This window comes from Sceloporus undulatus, chromosome 4, assembly GCF_019175285.1.
Source record: "Sceloporus undulatus isolate JIND9_A2432 ecotype Alabama chromosome 4, SceUnd_v1.1, whole genome shotgun sequence".
Lineage (NCBI taxonomy): Eukaryota > Metazoa > Chordata > Lepidosauria > Squamata > Phrynosomatidae > Sceloporus > Sceloporus undulatus.
Genome location: NC_056525.1, coordinates 73,116,363 through 73,133,220, shown reverse-complemented (window position 1 = coordinate 73,133,220; position 16,858 = coordinate 73,116,363). Strand labels below are relative to the sequence as shown.

The following is a 16,858-nucleotide window of genomic DNA, read 5'->3' as shown; positions in this document are numbered from 1 at the left end:
GCATTATACACCAGCTTCTCACATACCTAGGTGTATGCTAGGTGTAGGTTGAGTCTCCCTTAAGTGCCCTGTCTCAGTGCTAAATAATTCTGGGAACTGTCTTTTTGTGAGACATGGAGCCTTCTCTATCAGTTGCCACAATAATAATGCCCAAGGATTCCCTGGCGCACTGAGCCAGGGCAGTTAAAGCGGTCTCGGAGTGGGTTAGTTCTGCAGTGTGTACTGGACCTGGGTTGCCTTTTCGGCTGGGCGTGGCGTGAGTCCCCTGTGTAATCCAATCAGCGGAGGCAGCTCATGAATATGCAGCGAGTATTCATCCAATGGGAGCAAGCCGGCGCTCCTTCCCAGCCGAGGCACTAGTTGGAGAGTTGCAAAGAACTTTTCCTCCCCTCCGCGATCCGGGAAAAGGCTTTCAGGGGAAGGCGGACGGAGTGCGGGGCAGTTCCCGAGCCTTTCCCCGCTGGAAGATGAGCGTCGCTGTGGAAGAAGCCGCCCTGCCCTCCATCTCCACCTTTGCCGGCTTGGTAGCCCTGGAGGACAGGCAACCCGAAATGGTAGGGAGCTGGCTTTGGAAGAGGGAGGGAGAGATTGGGGGGGGGGGTGCCTTTCGAGAGATGCCTTTGGAAGAAGAAACAGCACCGGTTCATCATCATCAAATCATCACCATCGGGATGGGATAAAAAGATAGAGCCGTGTTAGCTGGCAGCATGTTGGCAGCATGGGCTTTTAGACTCCAGTCTCCGTATGGGGAGAGGTCTTCTTCTCCAGAAGATGATCTCTCTACAAGTCTTCTTGTAGCACCTTTGAGATTTACTTGAAGAAAGAAGTTGGCAACGTGAGCTTTCCGAGACTCCAGTCTACTTAAGTAGAGAGATCTTCTTGTAGCACTTTTGAGACTGACTGAAAGAAAAAAGTTGGCAGCAGGAGCTTTCCTAGCTTTCACAGACTCCAGTCTACTTCCTCAGATGTCTTTCGTGAAGTGGGAAGTAGACTTAAGGCTAAGAAAGCTCGTGCTGCCAACTTCTTTCTGCCAGTGAGTCTCAAAGGTGCTACAAGAAGATCTTTCTACATACGGGATACAATAAGAATAGTAGTAGTAGTAGCAGTAGTAGTAGTAAATTAATAATTCATAATAATGCTAGGGAGCTTTGGGCGCGATCTCTTGAGAGGAAGAAAGGCCAAGGAGTGTGGTGGAGTCTCCATCTTTCGGAGGTCTTTAAACAGAGGCTGGATAGCCATCTGCCAGGATGGTTTTGTGTACTCCTCCATGGCAGAAATGGGGTTGAATTGAATGACCCTTGGGGTCCCTTCCAACTCTAGGATTCAAAGGGGAAAGGGGAGAGATCGCCCCCACCCAAGGTGACCGCCTTGCAAAGGAGGAGGAGGAGAAAGCAGGGCTAAATGGAGGACCTTCTCGAGGAGGAGGAAAAAATGGAGGACGTCCCCAAAGGAAAAGCTCAAAAACACTCCTAGAAATCGCCATTCTTGTTTCTGAGTCCTCCTGCTCCAAATGGAGGACATTTTGGGATTCCTCCTGGACAGAAAGGGGGAATGTAGGATGTTGGAAAAGGAGGACCTGTGGTCACCCGGCTCCCTCGCCTGACAAAATGGATCTTCCTCTCCTCCCTCCCTTGCGCCGCATTTTCTTACTTTTTAGAGGTCTACCAGAGGGGGGAAATGGATGGTCTGGGCTCTTGGTTTATTTGGAGTTGTAACTCCGGAGCTAACCTGACCGGGTTGTGATGGGATGTCACAAGAAGCCACTTTTTGTCAGCTTCTTGAAGCTGGGCAGCAGTGGAGGATCGATGAGAGGTTGATCCTGGTCTAGAAAGAGGTAAACGGAGCACCTTTGAGACTCACTGGAAGGAAAAACTGGTAGCAGGGGCATGAGAAATGTCTTTATAAATCAGGGTGCAAAGGGCTCTTGTAGCACCTTTGAGACTCAAAGAAAGAAAGAATTCGGCAGCATGAAGAATGTATATATAAATCATTACGCAAAGGGATCTTGTGTCGCACTTTTGAGACCGGCTGAAAGAAAACTTGCTCGCATGAGAAATGTAGATATAAATCAAGATGCAAAAGGATCTAGTAGCACCTTTGAGACTCAAAGAGAGAAAGAATCTGGCAGCGTGAGGAATGTAGATCTAAATCAGGATGCAAAGGGATCTAGTAACACTTTTGAGACTCACTGAAAGAGTGAAACTGTGGCCTGTTACAGACAGCCAAAATAAAGCTGCTTCAAGTCACAGTGGAGGTATGGTGTTTCAATGATGCATGCGTCCTAAGAGTCCAGAAGTCGCACCAAAGCCACGCTCCAGCCTGGAGCGTGGCTTTGGTGTGGCTTCTGGACTTTTAGGACGCATGCATCAGTGAAACACCATACCTCCACTGTGACTCGAAGCAGCTTTATTTTGGCTGTCTGTAACAGGCCAGTGAGCAGCAGGAGCAGGAGAAATGTAGATCTACAGATCTGGACGCAACGGGGATCTTGGAGCACCTTTGAGACTGACTGCAAGAAAACTGGCAGCATGAACTTTCGCAGACTTGAGCCTCCCTCCTCAGACCTGGTCAGTGGTTCCCAGGGGTTTGGGTCCTCTCTGTGTTTTGGATTCCAGCTCCCAGAATCCCTGAGCATTGGCCGAAGTGGTTGAGGCTTCTGGGAGTTGCAGTGCCACTGGCCTATAGAAGTAGCCAAGGAGGGAAAGCTGGGTGGAGTTGCTTCCCAATGGAGCTGATGGGCTGATGCCCCATTTTGGCAAGCAAAGCTTTCTCTCGGATCGATGGAGGAATTGGTTAGCAATTCTGGATCAGTTCAGGAAAAGCTTACTCTCATTCAGAGAAGCGGGTCCGGGCTTGGCAGTGTTTTTCGGATGGGTGGGCAGCTTGGTTGTGTTGACTAAAAAGTAAGTTAATAAGTGGATGGACAGAAGCAGGGCAAGGAGGCTCCTCCGAACTAGCCATCCGGATTTCTCGCCGGCGAAAGCCCAAGGAACAGTCATTTCCCTCTTTAATTCACCCTGGATTATTCTCACCTTCAACCACACTGGAGAAATAACCCGGTTTGGCACCGCTTTGACTCTTTTCTGGCTCAAGGCTATGGAATTCTGGGAGTTGGGGTTTGTTGTGCGCGCCTTCAAGTCGTTTCCGACTTATGGAGACCCTAAAAAGGCGAATCTCTTAGGGGTTTCCTTGGCAAGGTTTGTTCAGAGGAGGTTTGCCCTTGCCATCCCCTGAGGCTGAGAGAGTGTGACTTGCCCAAGGTCACCCAGTGGGTTTATATGGCCGAGCTGGGAATTGAACCCTGGCCTCCAGAGTCCAACACTTTCAGACAACTAAAATAGCCAGGGGATGGATTCCTCCTGGGGGAGTAAGGCCTGTCCTGGAAAAGGAGGACGCCTGGTTGTGACCGCCCTTTGCCTGAGGGAATGGTTGCTCCCTCTGTGCCCAAGTCCAGGGGCTTTGGAGGGGACCCAGGTGGCAGCCTCTCCTTAGCAGCCCAAAAGTTTGGCGCCAGATGAGATTGGCCAATCAGGATCCGTCTCGAGGGGCTCCTGGTGGATCACAGCCAATCCAATATTGGGGAGGGAGCTAATTTCCCATCTTCATAATTAACTTCCAGTGTGACTTAGTGGCTTGAGCGTTGGACTATGACTCTGGAGACCAAGGTTCGATTCCTGACTCGGGCACAGAAACCTAACTGGGCGACTGTGAGCAAGTCACACTCTCTCAGCCCTAAGGGAAAGCAAGAGCAAACCCAGGGTTGACCAAAGAGGTCCTCCTTTTCCAGGACCTGCCTCCCTTCCAACCTTCCGTCCTGGAAAAGTTTCAAAACGTCCTATACTTAGAGCATGACTAAAGAGCATGAATTTACAATGATAAGAGTGAAAGCTATCATTTGATCAGGCTCTCCATTTGTCTTGAATGTCCTCCATTTTGAGCCAAAACTGATGTTTGTAGGAGTCTTGTTGTTGTTGTTGTTTCTTGCTTTTCGTTGGTTCTGTCCCCCATTTTCATGTCCTCCATTCTGAGCAGGACTAAGTAGCCTCAACTGATACTTTGAGCTTTCCTTTGGTCGGGTCCTCCTTTTTTGGCTTGAATAGCCTCCATTTTGAGGGGCGTCATCCTCCTTGGCGCTAAAGACAGATGGCCAAACTGTGGCAAACCTCTTCCGAACCAAAGTGGCCAAGAAAACCCCAGGATAGGGTCATTATTTCAGTTGGAAATGACTGGAAGGCACACAACAAAAGCAACAAGTAACTGCATTCCCTCCAAACAGAGCAGAGTGGATTTGCTGGATGTGGGAACCCTCTGGACTCACTCTGGCTTGGCAGGCCAGTCTAGACTCCTGAGGGGATTTAATTCGGAGTGAGTCCAATGGAGGCGCACCCAGGTTCCTTCTGCTCTCAGGGAGGAGGGAGCTTATAACCAGTTTTTCAGGTTTGGGGGTGCTATAAATAGTGTCGGGTCTCCCCTCAGGAGTGCCTTAACCATTCCCACACCTTACTACTACATGTCTACATCCACACTGGAGACATAACGCAGTTTGATACTGCTTGAACTGCCCTGGCTCCACGGGATGGAATTTTGGGAATGGTAGTTTGTTGTGGCACAAAATTCCATCCCATGGAGCCAGGGCAGTTCAAGCGGTATCAAATCGTGTTATGTCTCCAGTGTGGATGCTGAGAGAGTGTTATTCCTAACCATTGCTCCACTTCTTTCCTGGCAGAAGCTGATTCCTCTTCCTCCTCCACATGCAGAAGGCGCTGCCAACATTAAGAGGGAAGCAGACGAGTTGGGCAACTTTGTGGACCTGGACTTCATCCTGGCCCACACGGGCACTGGGCAACCCAATGGCAGTGTGGCCTCAGTAGTGGCAGCCCCAACCCATCACCCGAACCCCCACTACCCTTTGCCGGAGACCCCCGAGAGCTGTGGTACCACTTATGACAGCGACAGCTCCAACTACCAGCCTTCTAGCAAGTTCTCTGCTGCCGCCACCTCCTATTTGCCCAGCCCTGGGCACAGCTACGTGGCTGAGCTCTTCACCCAGGACTTGCAGCCCCACTGTGAGCTCCAGAGGCGGGAATACACCGAGCTGCGCACCCCCAGCCTTGGCCACCCTGCTCTGCCTCATGGGATGCCCCTGGACCCCCTCCGCGTCAAGCAGGAGCCTCGGGATGGGCAGTCCTGCATGCTGGGTACTGCCAGTGGAGGGAGTCCTGATTGCCTAGACCATAAGCCCCTCCTGATGCAGCCCATGATGCACCACCAGCCGCCACAGCTTCCTCAGCATCATCACCAGCACCACCACCAGGCGTCTCCTTGCTTCCCTGCTGGACCGATGGGTCCTGGGCCTCAGCACCAGCCCTGCCAAGTGGGTGATGGAACGGTGCAGATGGGTACTCCTCAGCCTTACCCACGTGGTGGTGGTGGTGGCGGCGGCGGTGGGGGTCCTCACCTCTTCCAGGCTCCCCCCTTTGCTGGTGGCTCCCTTCCGCCCCACTTCCATGGACACTTCAGCGTCTTTCGGGAGCCCCTGAAACCCCACGCCCAGGGCTTGCATGGGCTATTGGTCACACCACCCAACTCGCCAGTCTTGGATTATTATGCCCCTTCCATGCAGGGTGCCCCCATGGAAGAGAGCAAGCCCAAGAAGGGCCGGAAGGCGGCCTTCCCTCGCAAGCGCACTGCCACCCACAACTGCGAGTTCATCGGCTGTGGCAAGACCTACACCAAGAGCTCTCACCTCAAGGCCCACATGCGGACCCACACGGGGGGGGGAGGGGGGGGGGGGGGCAGAGGAAGGTGTCTGTGGGAGATGGAAACACTTAAGAGATAGGAAAGATGCACCAGGAGTTGTTCTTCCAACCACACAGGTTTAAGGGATATGTAGAAGAAACTATATCCACACTGCTGAAATAATCTGGTTCAACCTCCATTTGAACTGCCATGGCTCCATGCTAAGGAAGTCTGGGAAATGTCCTTTGTTGTGGCAGCCAGAATTCCATAGCATGGAGCCATGGCAGTTCAAGTGGGGTCAAACCAGATTGTTTCAGCAGTGTGGACACAGCCTAGGTGTCCCAGTGTCAGGAATAAACATTTTCAGTCTTAACATTGAAGTAAGCAGGGCTTGGACTGGATGAACTCTAAGCATCACCATCTTTCCTACTCAAGTGTGCAACTTGACTATTTTCTAACAAGCTAGGAATGGGGTTGAGGTTGCCCATCCGAAGTAGCTTGTATACAGAGGGATCTTGGACACAGACAAGATTAGGGGAAGGGCGAAGGGGCTATTTTCAGAACTTTGAAGAGTTATTTTTTGGTAGACTACAACTCCCAGAATCTCCCAGACATAGCAGGCTGGGATTTGAGGCGCTGGTAGCACAGATGTCAACAACTTTTCTGTATGCTAATAATCTGGGTCTGTAGGGTCTTTTCACACTACATAGCTATAGCACTTTCATGCCATTTTAATTGCCATGGCTGCATACTTTGGGATGCTAGGACTTTCAGTTTAAGGAGGGGTGTTTAGCATTCTCAGTCAGTGAGCTCTAGTGCCTCACCAAACTACAAACTCTAACTCTAGGACTGCATAGGATGCAACCATAGCAGCTAAAAGTGGAATCATGGTGCTATAATTATGTAATATGGAAGGACCCTGTGTCTAACAATGCTGCCCCTCTCACCAAGTTAAAAGGACTGCTTATTAAGTTGTTGTTTTTATTGACTGACTGAATGAATGATTGATTGACTGCTTTTCTATCCCACTTGTCTCCCAAACTGGGATCCAAGGTGGCTTACACTGTGTTTGTTTCTTCTTTCCCAGGTGAAAAACCCTATCACTGTAACTGGGATGGTTGCGGCTGGAAATTTGCACGGTCAGATGAACTAACACGTCATTACCGCAAGCACACAGGAGTCCGGCCCTTCCAGTGCCAGCTCTGTGACCGTGCTTTCTCCCGATCAGATCACCTGGCTCTGCACATGAAGAGGCACGTGTGAAGCATGGCTGAATCCATTGGGTTATTTGGGTGGGATGTGGTCGGGTTGAAGATGAGAGGGATGAGATGTGGGTATCCAAAGAGACATTGGGGACTCTCATCATGAAGGGATATTCAACACTGTTGTGGTTGTTTGTTTGTTTTTTTCTTATTGGACTAGCTAATTTATGTATATATTAATGACACATTTAAATATTTAAGGAGGAAGGCCATCTGTTTCTTCCACCACAATATGGGTAGGCTTTATGTATTTAAGAGTGAATAGTTACACAAACCTGGCTGCAGCAGGAGTTAGGCTATATTTTAAAAAAGCACTGGAAGTGTGTGTTTGGGCAGTATAATTGTGGCAGTGTATCTCTGCCATTCCCCATCCTGAATCTTCAGTGTGCACAAAAAAGTAGTGCAGATACAACACTGACTGTCCCAATCTGCTTGTAAGATTAACTTCTTGTATGTTTTGCTCCACAGTGGGTTTTTGTTCACACACGTGCACGCACGCACACACGCACACACACACAGAGGCTTCTTTTAAAAGTCTCTGTCTTGTCAAACTACTTGTAAATGTCAACAACCTTCAGGAAACAGGCATGTACACAGAGACAGACTGACATGGCCTAGTTTGCCCTAAGTTCTAGTTTCAATTACTTCTGAAATAAATTATGATCTTTTTTAAAAAATGGTTTTTGCATCCTGTAGAAGAGGGATGGGAATTGAGCAGCCTTCCAGATCTTTGTTAACTGCAACTCCCAACATTCCCCTCCATTAGCTAGGCTGACATGAGCTGCTAGGTGCTGCAATTCTGTAACTGGAAAGCTGCCAAATCTCTACGCTTGGCCTATAGGAAAATGGGGAAAGCGATTCAATGAAAAATCATTGTTCATATTTTGCCAAGATCCACTGCTAGCATTTTTGTATTAAAATATTTTTAATGACATTTTGTTTCAGCTGTAAAGCTTCCAGTTTGGTCAGTCTGTTCAGACCAATGATGTAACTCCTCTTAAAGCAAGTAACATCCACCAATAAGTCTCCAAGCTGTCAGCAGTGAGTGTTTGGGATAATCCAGCAGAAGAAACTAAAGCTGTCACTTCTGGAACAGGCTATAAATCAAAATATAAATGCTGAAGAAAGACAAAACTTCTGTTTGTAGCTTGCATGAGATGAAGTGTATTTTTGCAGCCCAATCCTATGCATGTTTACTCAGGCGCTGCAGTCCTACACATACTCATCTGAAAGTAAACTCCTCTGAACTCAATAAGGCTTGCTTCTGAGTAGGCAAACAGAAGATTGGTGGGACTTGTAGTACAATCCTGAATATGGCTATCTGGAAATAAATTCCCATGAAGTTGAGTGGGACTTACTTTTACATAAATGGGTAGGATTACAACCTTGGTTTTAAGTCAGTGTATTTAGGATTGCCACGCTAAAGTATTCTTTTTTTTTCTTGCTCAGGGATGCACAAAATTAGAACTAAAGATTATTGTAAAACTTTGGTTTGCTTTTTCTGAAGGTTTATGAGATCACATGTTTGTAAGAAAACTTTGAAAAGGTCACCTTTTGAAAGTAAAATAGAAGCAAGTTGTGTTCCTTCAGTGTGAACAATCACCTAAAGCAGGGAAAGGCAAAATGCAGAACTCTAGGTGTCTTTGGACTATAACTCCAACATTCCTTACTCTTAGTTGTGTTGGGTGGCTAGGGCTGATGGGAGTTGCAATTCCAAAACATCTGGAGTGGCACTTTGACTACCCATGAACTTAAAGTTCCTTTGGGAGCAAGTCACACTGAACCTGGCAAGAGCTATATGTCTCCTATTTGGTATCTAGTAGATGTTTTACACTACAGCTTTCATATTACCTGGTCACTTACCATATTGAGTAGGACTTACTGGATCTGTAGTCTAAAACATCTGGAGCATGCCATGTTAGAGAAGGCTAGTATAAAGGATTATAACCTTGGCTGGCTAATATTGCAGACTTTTATATAAGTATTCAGAGATAAATCCTACTATGTTGAGTAGTCCCAGCTACATAGGATTGCAGTCAAACTGTTCTAGTTTTTAAAGAGCTAACTAGATGTATATTGGCTTAATTACAATACCTCAAATGTGCTTTATGAGAATGTAATATATAATTTTAAAAAGCAAGCGTTGCCTTTGTCTATGGGAAAGAAAGCCATCTTTAATAATTCACAACCATTGTGCAAAACAGGGAGTGCTCCAAGATTTGGAGAGGTTTCTGAAATCCAATTAGTGATAACTTATTCTTTTAAGAACAGTGAAACTCCTGATTCTATTCTTGTAAATTATCATCATTTCCTGAACTCTAAGCTCCTTTGTAGAAGCCCCAGAACTTGGAGCACAAAGGTCCTGTGTGTCCTCAAGGTTGGTGGTTTGGCTCATGAGCTAATACTTTTAAAACCTAAAAACTTTAAAGAGATATATATTTGCACCTAACATCTGATGTGTTAAGCGGGGGGGGGCGGGAGGTTGTAGAAAGCTATTCCAGTTTCCAGTGGCAATGAATTATGTGGGTTCACTGTGAGCCTTCTACAGATGCCTTCATATGCACCCTGCCTCCTCCAAAGGATGTTGGCCATTAAGCCAGGTACTGCTGCAGCTGCATTTTTCTCTAGGCAGCTTTTGGATTATATTTTTGTAAAGGGCATTTTTGTCCATTTCTGCTATACTTGAAACTTTCTTTCTGAGAGGAAAAGGACTATCAACATGTAGCTTGTGCAAACATGTTGTGATTCTTTTTAAATATGCTGTAAATGTGTTTTTTAAAAATAGCTTGGGTCTGTTTAGTAAATGGCCTCAGCTGTATAGTATGTGCACTGCACCAGTCTGTACATATTGTTAATTAATGTTTGATGTTGTTGCTTGTCAGGCATTCCCCATGCAAAATGTTAGTTTTCTGTTTATTCCGACCTAGAGATATTGTTGATCTGATGTAAAACAATAAAATGCAATACAATAAAAAGCAAGTGCTTTTTTCTGCATTAAATTAAATGGGAGGGATAGCATCTACAAACTGTAAGGAAAAATCTTTGTATCTGAGAAATTTATATGCTAAGTTTAAGGACAAAACCTTTCCAAGGCAGTTTAACCAACATAAATGAAGCAACATACAACACTTTTTAAAATGAATACAAGATACTGTGATCTACTTAGAAAAGTAAATCCATCAACAGTTTAAAAACTCTACAGATAGTATAACACTAATTGAATAAAAACAGTTTGTAAATTCTTATTTTAATATGGAATGAATCCTGATGAATCACATTTCCCAGTTTTGTTCAGCTTAACTTTTGACTTTTGCACTCATACCTTCAAGTTGCTTATTGACTAATGGAGACTCCATGAATTTCGTAGGGTTTTCTTTGAAGTGTGTGTTGTATGCCTTCAAGTCATTTCTGACTTATGGTGACCCTAAGGCAAACCTATTATGGGGTTTTCTTGGCAAGATTTCAGAGAAGGTTTATCCTTACCTTCTCTTGAGGCTGAGAGCATGTAATCTGCCCAAGATCACCCAGTGGGTTTCATGACCAAACGGTAAAAAAAAACCTGGCCCTCCACGGTTATTATGCAATGCTCAAATCACTACACCACACTGGTTCTGAGTTTTCTTAGGCAAGGAATACTCAGAGATGGTTTTGCCAGTTCCTTCATCTGAAACACTATGTATAGCACCCGGTATTTGTTGGCAGCCTGTCATCCAACTACTAACCAGGGCTGACCCTGCTTAGCTTTCAAGATCCAACAGGATCTGGTGTTTTTCCTATTGCTTAACTAGCAACTACCTCCATACCTTGCAATTAGCTAATGTTGGCTGCAGCAGAGAGGAACTAGAATCAAACAATATTTATAGGGCCATAGGCTCTCTATTCTTGTTCCAAAGAAATTCTTTTCTTCTTATAATCTTTTCTGATAGCTTGCTTGTGTGGCTAAATTGTAAAAGATGGAATTTCAGGAATCAAGGCTCTGTTCCCAGATACCAAAACAAAGTGTAAGAAAGAACTTCCGAAGTCACTGTTGTGGGTGGTGCCAGGTGATGAGAGTACAGGTTCCTCAACAAATTCTCCTACCAAGGCTGGGCATAACCCATCCCTCTGGCTCAGCTGAGCAACCACACAGGATCTACTGGTAGTTTCACTCCCTACTTGGTACTAAGGCTTCCTCGTTAAATTAACAAGGGGTGACTAAGCTCTGACAGGTCTGAAGCCCAGCAAGCAGGTCTTTCTCCATCCCTCCCACAGACACACTCATTTTAAGGTCTGGGCCTGTGCAGACTTGATGTGGAGCTCAACTAAAACAAACTATGCATACTATCCTAAGCTATATGAGCCATGAATAGAATTCTAGAAAGCAGCTTACCCCAAGCTGATGCTTTTGTATGTGTTCAGTCCTCTGGCTGTGGCTGATGGGTACTGTAGTTCAACCTTTCAGGAAGGCACCAGCTTGGGGAAGGTTTCTGTAGAGTGCTGTAGAGAGAGTGTAGAATGAGCAGCCACATCCACTCATTTAATAATTCTGATGGCAAAATCTTTTTTGGTGTAGCCGTCATAGGTGGATGTAGGGTGAGAGGGCTCGTATTCTACCATTCCTGAAACTTAAGATCCTTGCAAGCAGTTGGAATCTGAAATCAGATTGGGTAGGCTACCTGGTCATGGGTATTTTGGGGGCAATTGGATGGGAGAGGAGGTGAAGCGAGTGAGCAAGTGTTACATGGTTGCATACAGTGTGCACCAACATGCTTGTGTACATGCCACCAGCAATACTTACATTGCATAATTGTTATCAGAGCAGAGGCAGGTAGAATCTACAGATGCTGACATTGTACATTTCTCTTGCTTTATGTTGAAAACATTTGCATAGATGTGACTCACTGAATCTAGTGCAGACATGATTTTAGATTTGGTAAAAACTTTTGCACAAAACCTGGTCCCAAACAAGCAGGTTAGACTCCTATACAGAGTACTGTGCACATGGTTGGCATGATATCCGAGTCCGGAAAAGTTACTTTTGGGATCCCAACTCCCAGAATCCCTCACTGAGCAAGGCCACTGGCCCTAACAGTTGGGGAAATTGGGGAGATATACTTTCAAAAGTGGGATTTCCTTTTTTTAAAAAAAATTGAATAAAAGATACATAAAGTAAAATTTGAATAACACAGTTATCAATAGCAAACCACACACTACAATCTACTGCAACAATATACTATTGTTGTGTGCCTTTAAGACATATATTGTGTGCTTTCAAGATATTTCCAGCTTATGGTGAACCTAAGGTGAGACCTTCTTGGCAAAAGTTGTTCAAAGGAGTCCTTCCCCTGAAGCTGACAGGATGTGACTTGCCTAAGGTCACCCAGTGGATTTCACGGCCAAGTGCAGAACTGAACCCTGGTCTCCAGAGTTGCAGTCCAACATTCAAGCCACTACACCACTATAAGTAACAAAATACAAAAGAAAAAAGATGGCTTCCAACTAGCTCTACTACAGGTGCCTTTCATCTTTAATTTCAACCCCTCTTCACCTATATATTTAACACACTTTAATTGATAAAACAAACAACCATCATTTTGACCAATTTGTTGGCATATAGCAACTTCGCATGCTAAGACTTTCTAGTAATGCATGTCTATGGTTTGCCTGGTAAGACTTTCTAGTAATGCATGTCAATGGTAGTTTTATTACTTACTAACAACCCCCCTCCTCACTTCCCCTCCTCATTTCCTGTTTACCATGAGGTCACCTAATTTCCTTTGTCTTGGGTGAAGAAGCAGCAGAGATGAGACTCCATTACTAATCTTGCTTACTAACTAATCAGCATGCCTATGCCTGGAGCTGAGAAGATGCTGGGATAGCATCTTTCCTGATATGCAGACTACCTTTTCTACCTCATTTTTTCTTGCAACATGAAGCTAGACCTGTGTATCTCTTCATACACTTGATTCTGTAAGTAAACTTATTTTCTTTTTCACTTTTAACCAAGTGAGTGTGTGTTTTTATTGGGGACACGTGGCTGGGAGAGGAGTGAGTTAGATAAAGTTTTATTCCTGCTTGCCCCATCATCATCATTTTTCTGCTGAGTAAGCTCTGCTAGTGAGATTAAACAATCTTGCTTACATTATTATTATTATTATTATTATTATTATTATTATTATTATTATTAACCTTTATTTATGAAGCGCTGTAAATTTACACAGCGCTGTACATGCAATCCTTTTAGTTAGACGGTTCCCTGCCCTCAGGCTTACAATCTAAAAAGACATGACACAGAAGGAGAAGGGGGTGGTGACGGGAAAGGGTAAGAGGTCCAGCAGTTCCTCTCAACCTCTGAGGCCTGGACCAAGGCAGATGGACTGGAGGGAGGGCTTGGCTTCATAATGGAAGGTTAATCATTATCCAGGGAAAATACATACTCACAAGTAGGATAATACATATACAGTACATAGCAATACAGGAAATGGATCGATAAACAGCCAACAACAGAACATCAGATAGTAAGCGACAATTATGCGATGCCTGGGAAGGCTTCTCTGAATAGGATGGTTTTCAACTCCGTTTTGAAGCTGGTTAAAGAAGTGATGGCTCTTGCTTGTGGAGGAAGAAGGTTCCAGGAGTGAGGGGCAGCAAGTGAAAACACTTTCTGAGTTTTCTAACGATCCTCAAGAAAGAACTACATTTCCCAACACAATTCTGGCATTAAAATCTCCTGCCAATATTATCGATGCATTGGGATATGAGATTGACATTCTACTGATGAATTTTTGTAATTCAACCCACCTACATTTGTTTTGTTCTTTGTGCTGGAGTGGTGGCCATCAAATCATTCTCATCTTTTTCTCCCCAAAAGAACTGTTAACAATTTCCACTCTTTCCAAAACTTTGCCAATGGATTGTCTTTAAATCAAAATAGACAATTTGACCATAACTGCTAAATCCTTCAACATAAATAACTCATCTCCTTTGATAGGAATTAAGTCATTTTTCCATTTCTGGGCATATAATATCCTCAATACTGTCACCATATATTGAACTATGCTTCCATGTCTTCTCTCAGTTGTTCAACCATGGGGCAAAACAGAACAGCTAGAAATGCTGGCGTTGGGGTGGAGTGGGGGCATGGCAACTGCATGACGCACACCCCAACTCCACCCCAATGCCAGCTTCACACTGCACACCTGCCCGCACGGCAGGGGCATCATGGCACTCCTTTGCCACAGCATTTATACACACTGCACCAAAGAAACACTGAAAAGCCACAGCCATGGGAAGGGCGGCTTTTTGCTGGCTGTAAAAGGAGCGGCATTTTGCCTTTCTTTTTAGAGCCGATAAAGCACTGGATTGGATGTGCGGTGTGTAGTTGCTGTGGCCCTGATTCGGCACTGAAAAGGGCAGTGGGAAGCTGTCCCTTTGGGTCTGTCTGTCAAGCCCCTATCTTTACCAGGTCTCCATTGAATATTAATTTTAAATATTTTTTTGCATCATACGTGTTCTATGTATGTATTTTCAAACATACAATGTATCTACACAAATTCAACCTGGACAATCAGGAAACAGAAACAGTAAAAGATCAAAAATTGATCAGAATGGAGACTGCAGTCAAGAAATCAGAAAACTAGGAATGGAGGGGGCAGCTATGAAAGAACTAGAAAAGATCCTAAAGAGTAAAGATATACAACTGAGTGCTAAAGTTAGAATCATCCAAGCCATTGTATTCACTATTATCATGTACAGACGCAGGAAATAGACAGTTAAGAAAGTGGATAATAAGAAAATCAAGTAACTTCAGATGTGGTGCTGGATAAGAGTGTTGATGATACTGTGGACATCCAAAAAGACAAACAAATAGGTCCTAGAACAGATCAATCCTGAAATATCTCTGGAAGCTAAAATGATTAAATTGAGGTTATTATACTTAGACATCATTGTGAGAAGGCACGACTCATTGGAAAATGGATGGACTGTATTAAGGAGGTCGCGGGTATGAATTTACAGGACCTAAGTAGAGCAGTGGGGGATAGACAGTCTTGAAGATGTCTCATTCACAGGGTCAGCATGAGCTGAGATTGACTCAAAGGCAGATAACAACAACAACAATGTATTTGAGTCCAATATCTTTCTGCTTTTTCACATGTCTACCACATATGATAAAAAAGTTATTTCCTGTTTTTTATATTTCCAGCATACATTTGATAATCCTTTATACAGCCTAGACAATTTCTCTGGTGTCATGTACCAATGATATATTATTTCAGAAAGTTCTCTTAAACATCACAACATAAATTTCAGACCTTTCAACCACTTTCTTTCCCACTGCTCTATTTGCATATTGTATTCAAAATTTCAAGCCCATTTTACTATATAGTTCTTCAGTTGTTCATCTTCTATCTCAAATCTTAATAAAAATTTATATATTTCACCAGGCATTTGTTCAACATTCATCCATAACTTCATTTCAAACCAGACATAGATCCAAAACACAATGCAGAAATTAATCCAGTTTGAGATCATTTTAACTTTAATGGCTTAATGCTAGAGAATTCTGTGAACTGTAGTTTTGTGAGATATTTAACCTTCTCTGTCAGAGACCTCTGGTGCCACAATAAACTATGGCCCATTACAGAGGGTTAGAAAGGGGCGTCTCTTTGAGACGCCCCTAACCCTAGCACGGACTGAGTCCGTACGAAATGGTGGTGGCCGTTCCACCACCGCCATCTTGACATAGCAGATGTGCTGCGTCCATACATCGCGCCCTGGAAATGACGCCGCGAGTGTGCGCTTCGGCACTTGCTGCGTCTCTTCCAGGGCGCAGGAAGGAGTGCAGATTTCACGCTCCTTCTTTGCAGCGTCCGGGAACTGCGCCGTTTGGCTGCTGCGGTTCCCAGATGCTGCAACCGGCAGCGGCGTGAGACTGCCCCTTCTGGGCGGTCTGTAACACGCCAATAATTTCCAGTATTCCTTAGCACTGAGCTAGGACAGTTAAAGCGGTCTCAAACTAAATGATTTCTTCAGTGTGTTCTGGACCTTAATCAATTTAAAACTATAATTTTTAAGATATAGGTTAACTCTTTAAAACAACTGCAAGCATTAAAACCACTGACATCCATATTCTTCCCTCACTAAATGCTCTTTTGATTTCATAGTGCATTCTCCTTGATAAGTTTCCAGTGTCTAGGTACCTAAACCATTTTTCTTTGCCAACTGTCTCTTTTCTATAAAAGACTTCATGTGGAAAAACCCATAATGGCATTTTCAGACATAACGTAGGTTTAAATTTCATCCATACTCTCAATAGAGCATGTCTCATATAATAATTATTAAAATCCACATTTACCTTAAGTTTATCATCCCATAATTATCCATGCCATCCAAACTGTAGGTCATGTTCTTTTTCTAACAGTCTTTTATTTGTTAACCTTATTATTTTAGCCACACTAAACAACATGTGACAAAGTATAATTTCAAATGTGGTAGTTCAAGACCACCTTGTTGCTTGGCATCTTTCAGTATTTTCATCTTCACTCTCAAAAGTGGCATTTCTACAGTCTGCACTAGGGTAGTAATAAATGTATTCAATCTGTTTTGTGAAACAATTCCTCATCACCTGTATGTTAAAATACATCCAGCTGTCTGGTAGGGAGAGGATAGAGATGGAAGAAGGTTAAGTAAGTGAAGAAGGTCTGAGTAGGTATGAATGAAGAGGGTAACTTAATAGAGGAGTGGAATGTCTGATTTGTTGGATTTTCTAAGTAAGATATTAGGAGTGGGTAGCTATCTATAGGAGGGTAAAAGGTAGGAAAGTATAAAGTGCAGATGGATGAACTTCTCGGAACAAAAGATACTAAACTTGGATGGAT

General features: G+C 44.3%; 1 protein-coding gene across 1 annotated transcript; it reads left to right on the top strand.

The window, feature by feature from the left end:
- Nucleotides 1-395: 395 nt before the first annotated feature.
- Nucleotides 396-9,965, top strand: LOC121930104 (Krueppel-like factor 2). Its single transcript, XM_042466296.1, has 4 exons — nucleotides 396-554; nucleotides 4,727-5,774; nucleotides 6,827-6,992; nucleotides 7,947-9,965. Exons 1-4 carry the CDS (start codon nucleotides 468-470, stop codon nucleotides 7,990-7,992), a joined length of 1,347 nt encoding a protein of 448 aa, XP_042322230.1. The 5' UTR covers nucleotides 396-467; the 3' UTR covers nucleotides 7,993-9,965.
- The last annotated feature ends 6,893 nt before the right edge of the window (nucleotides 9,966-16,858 follow it).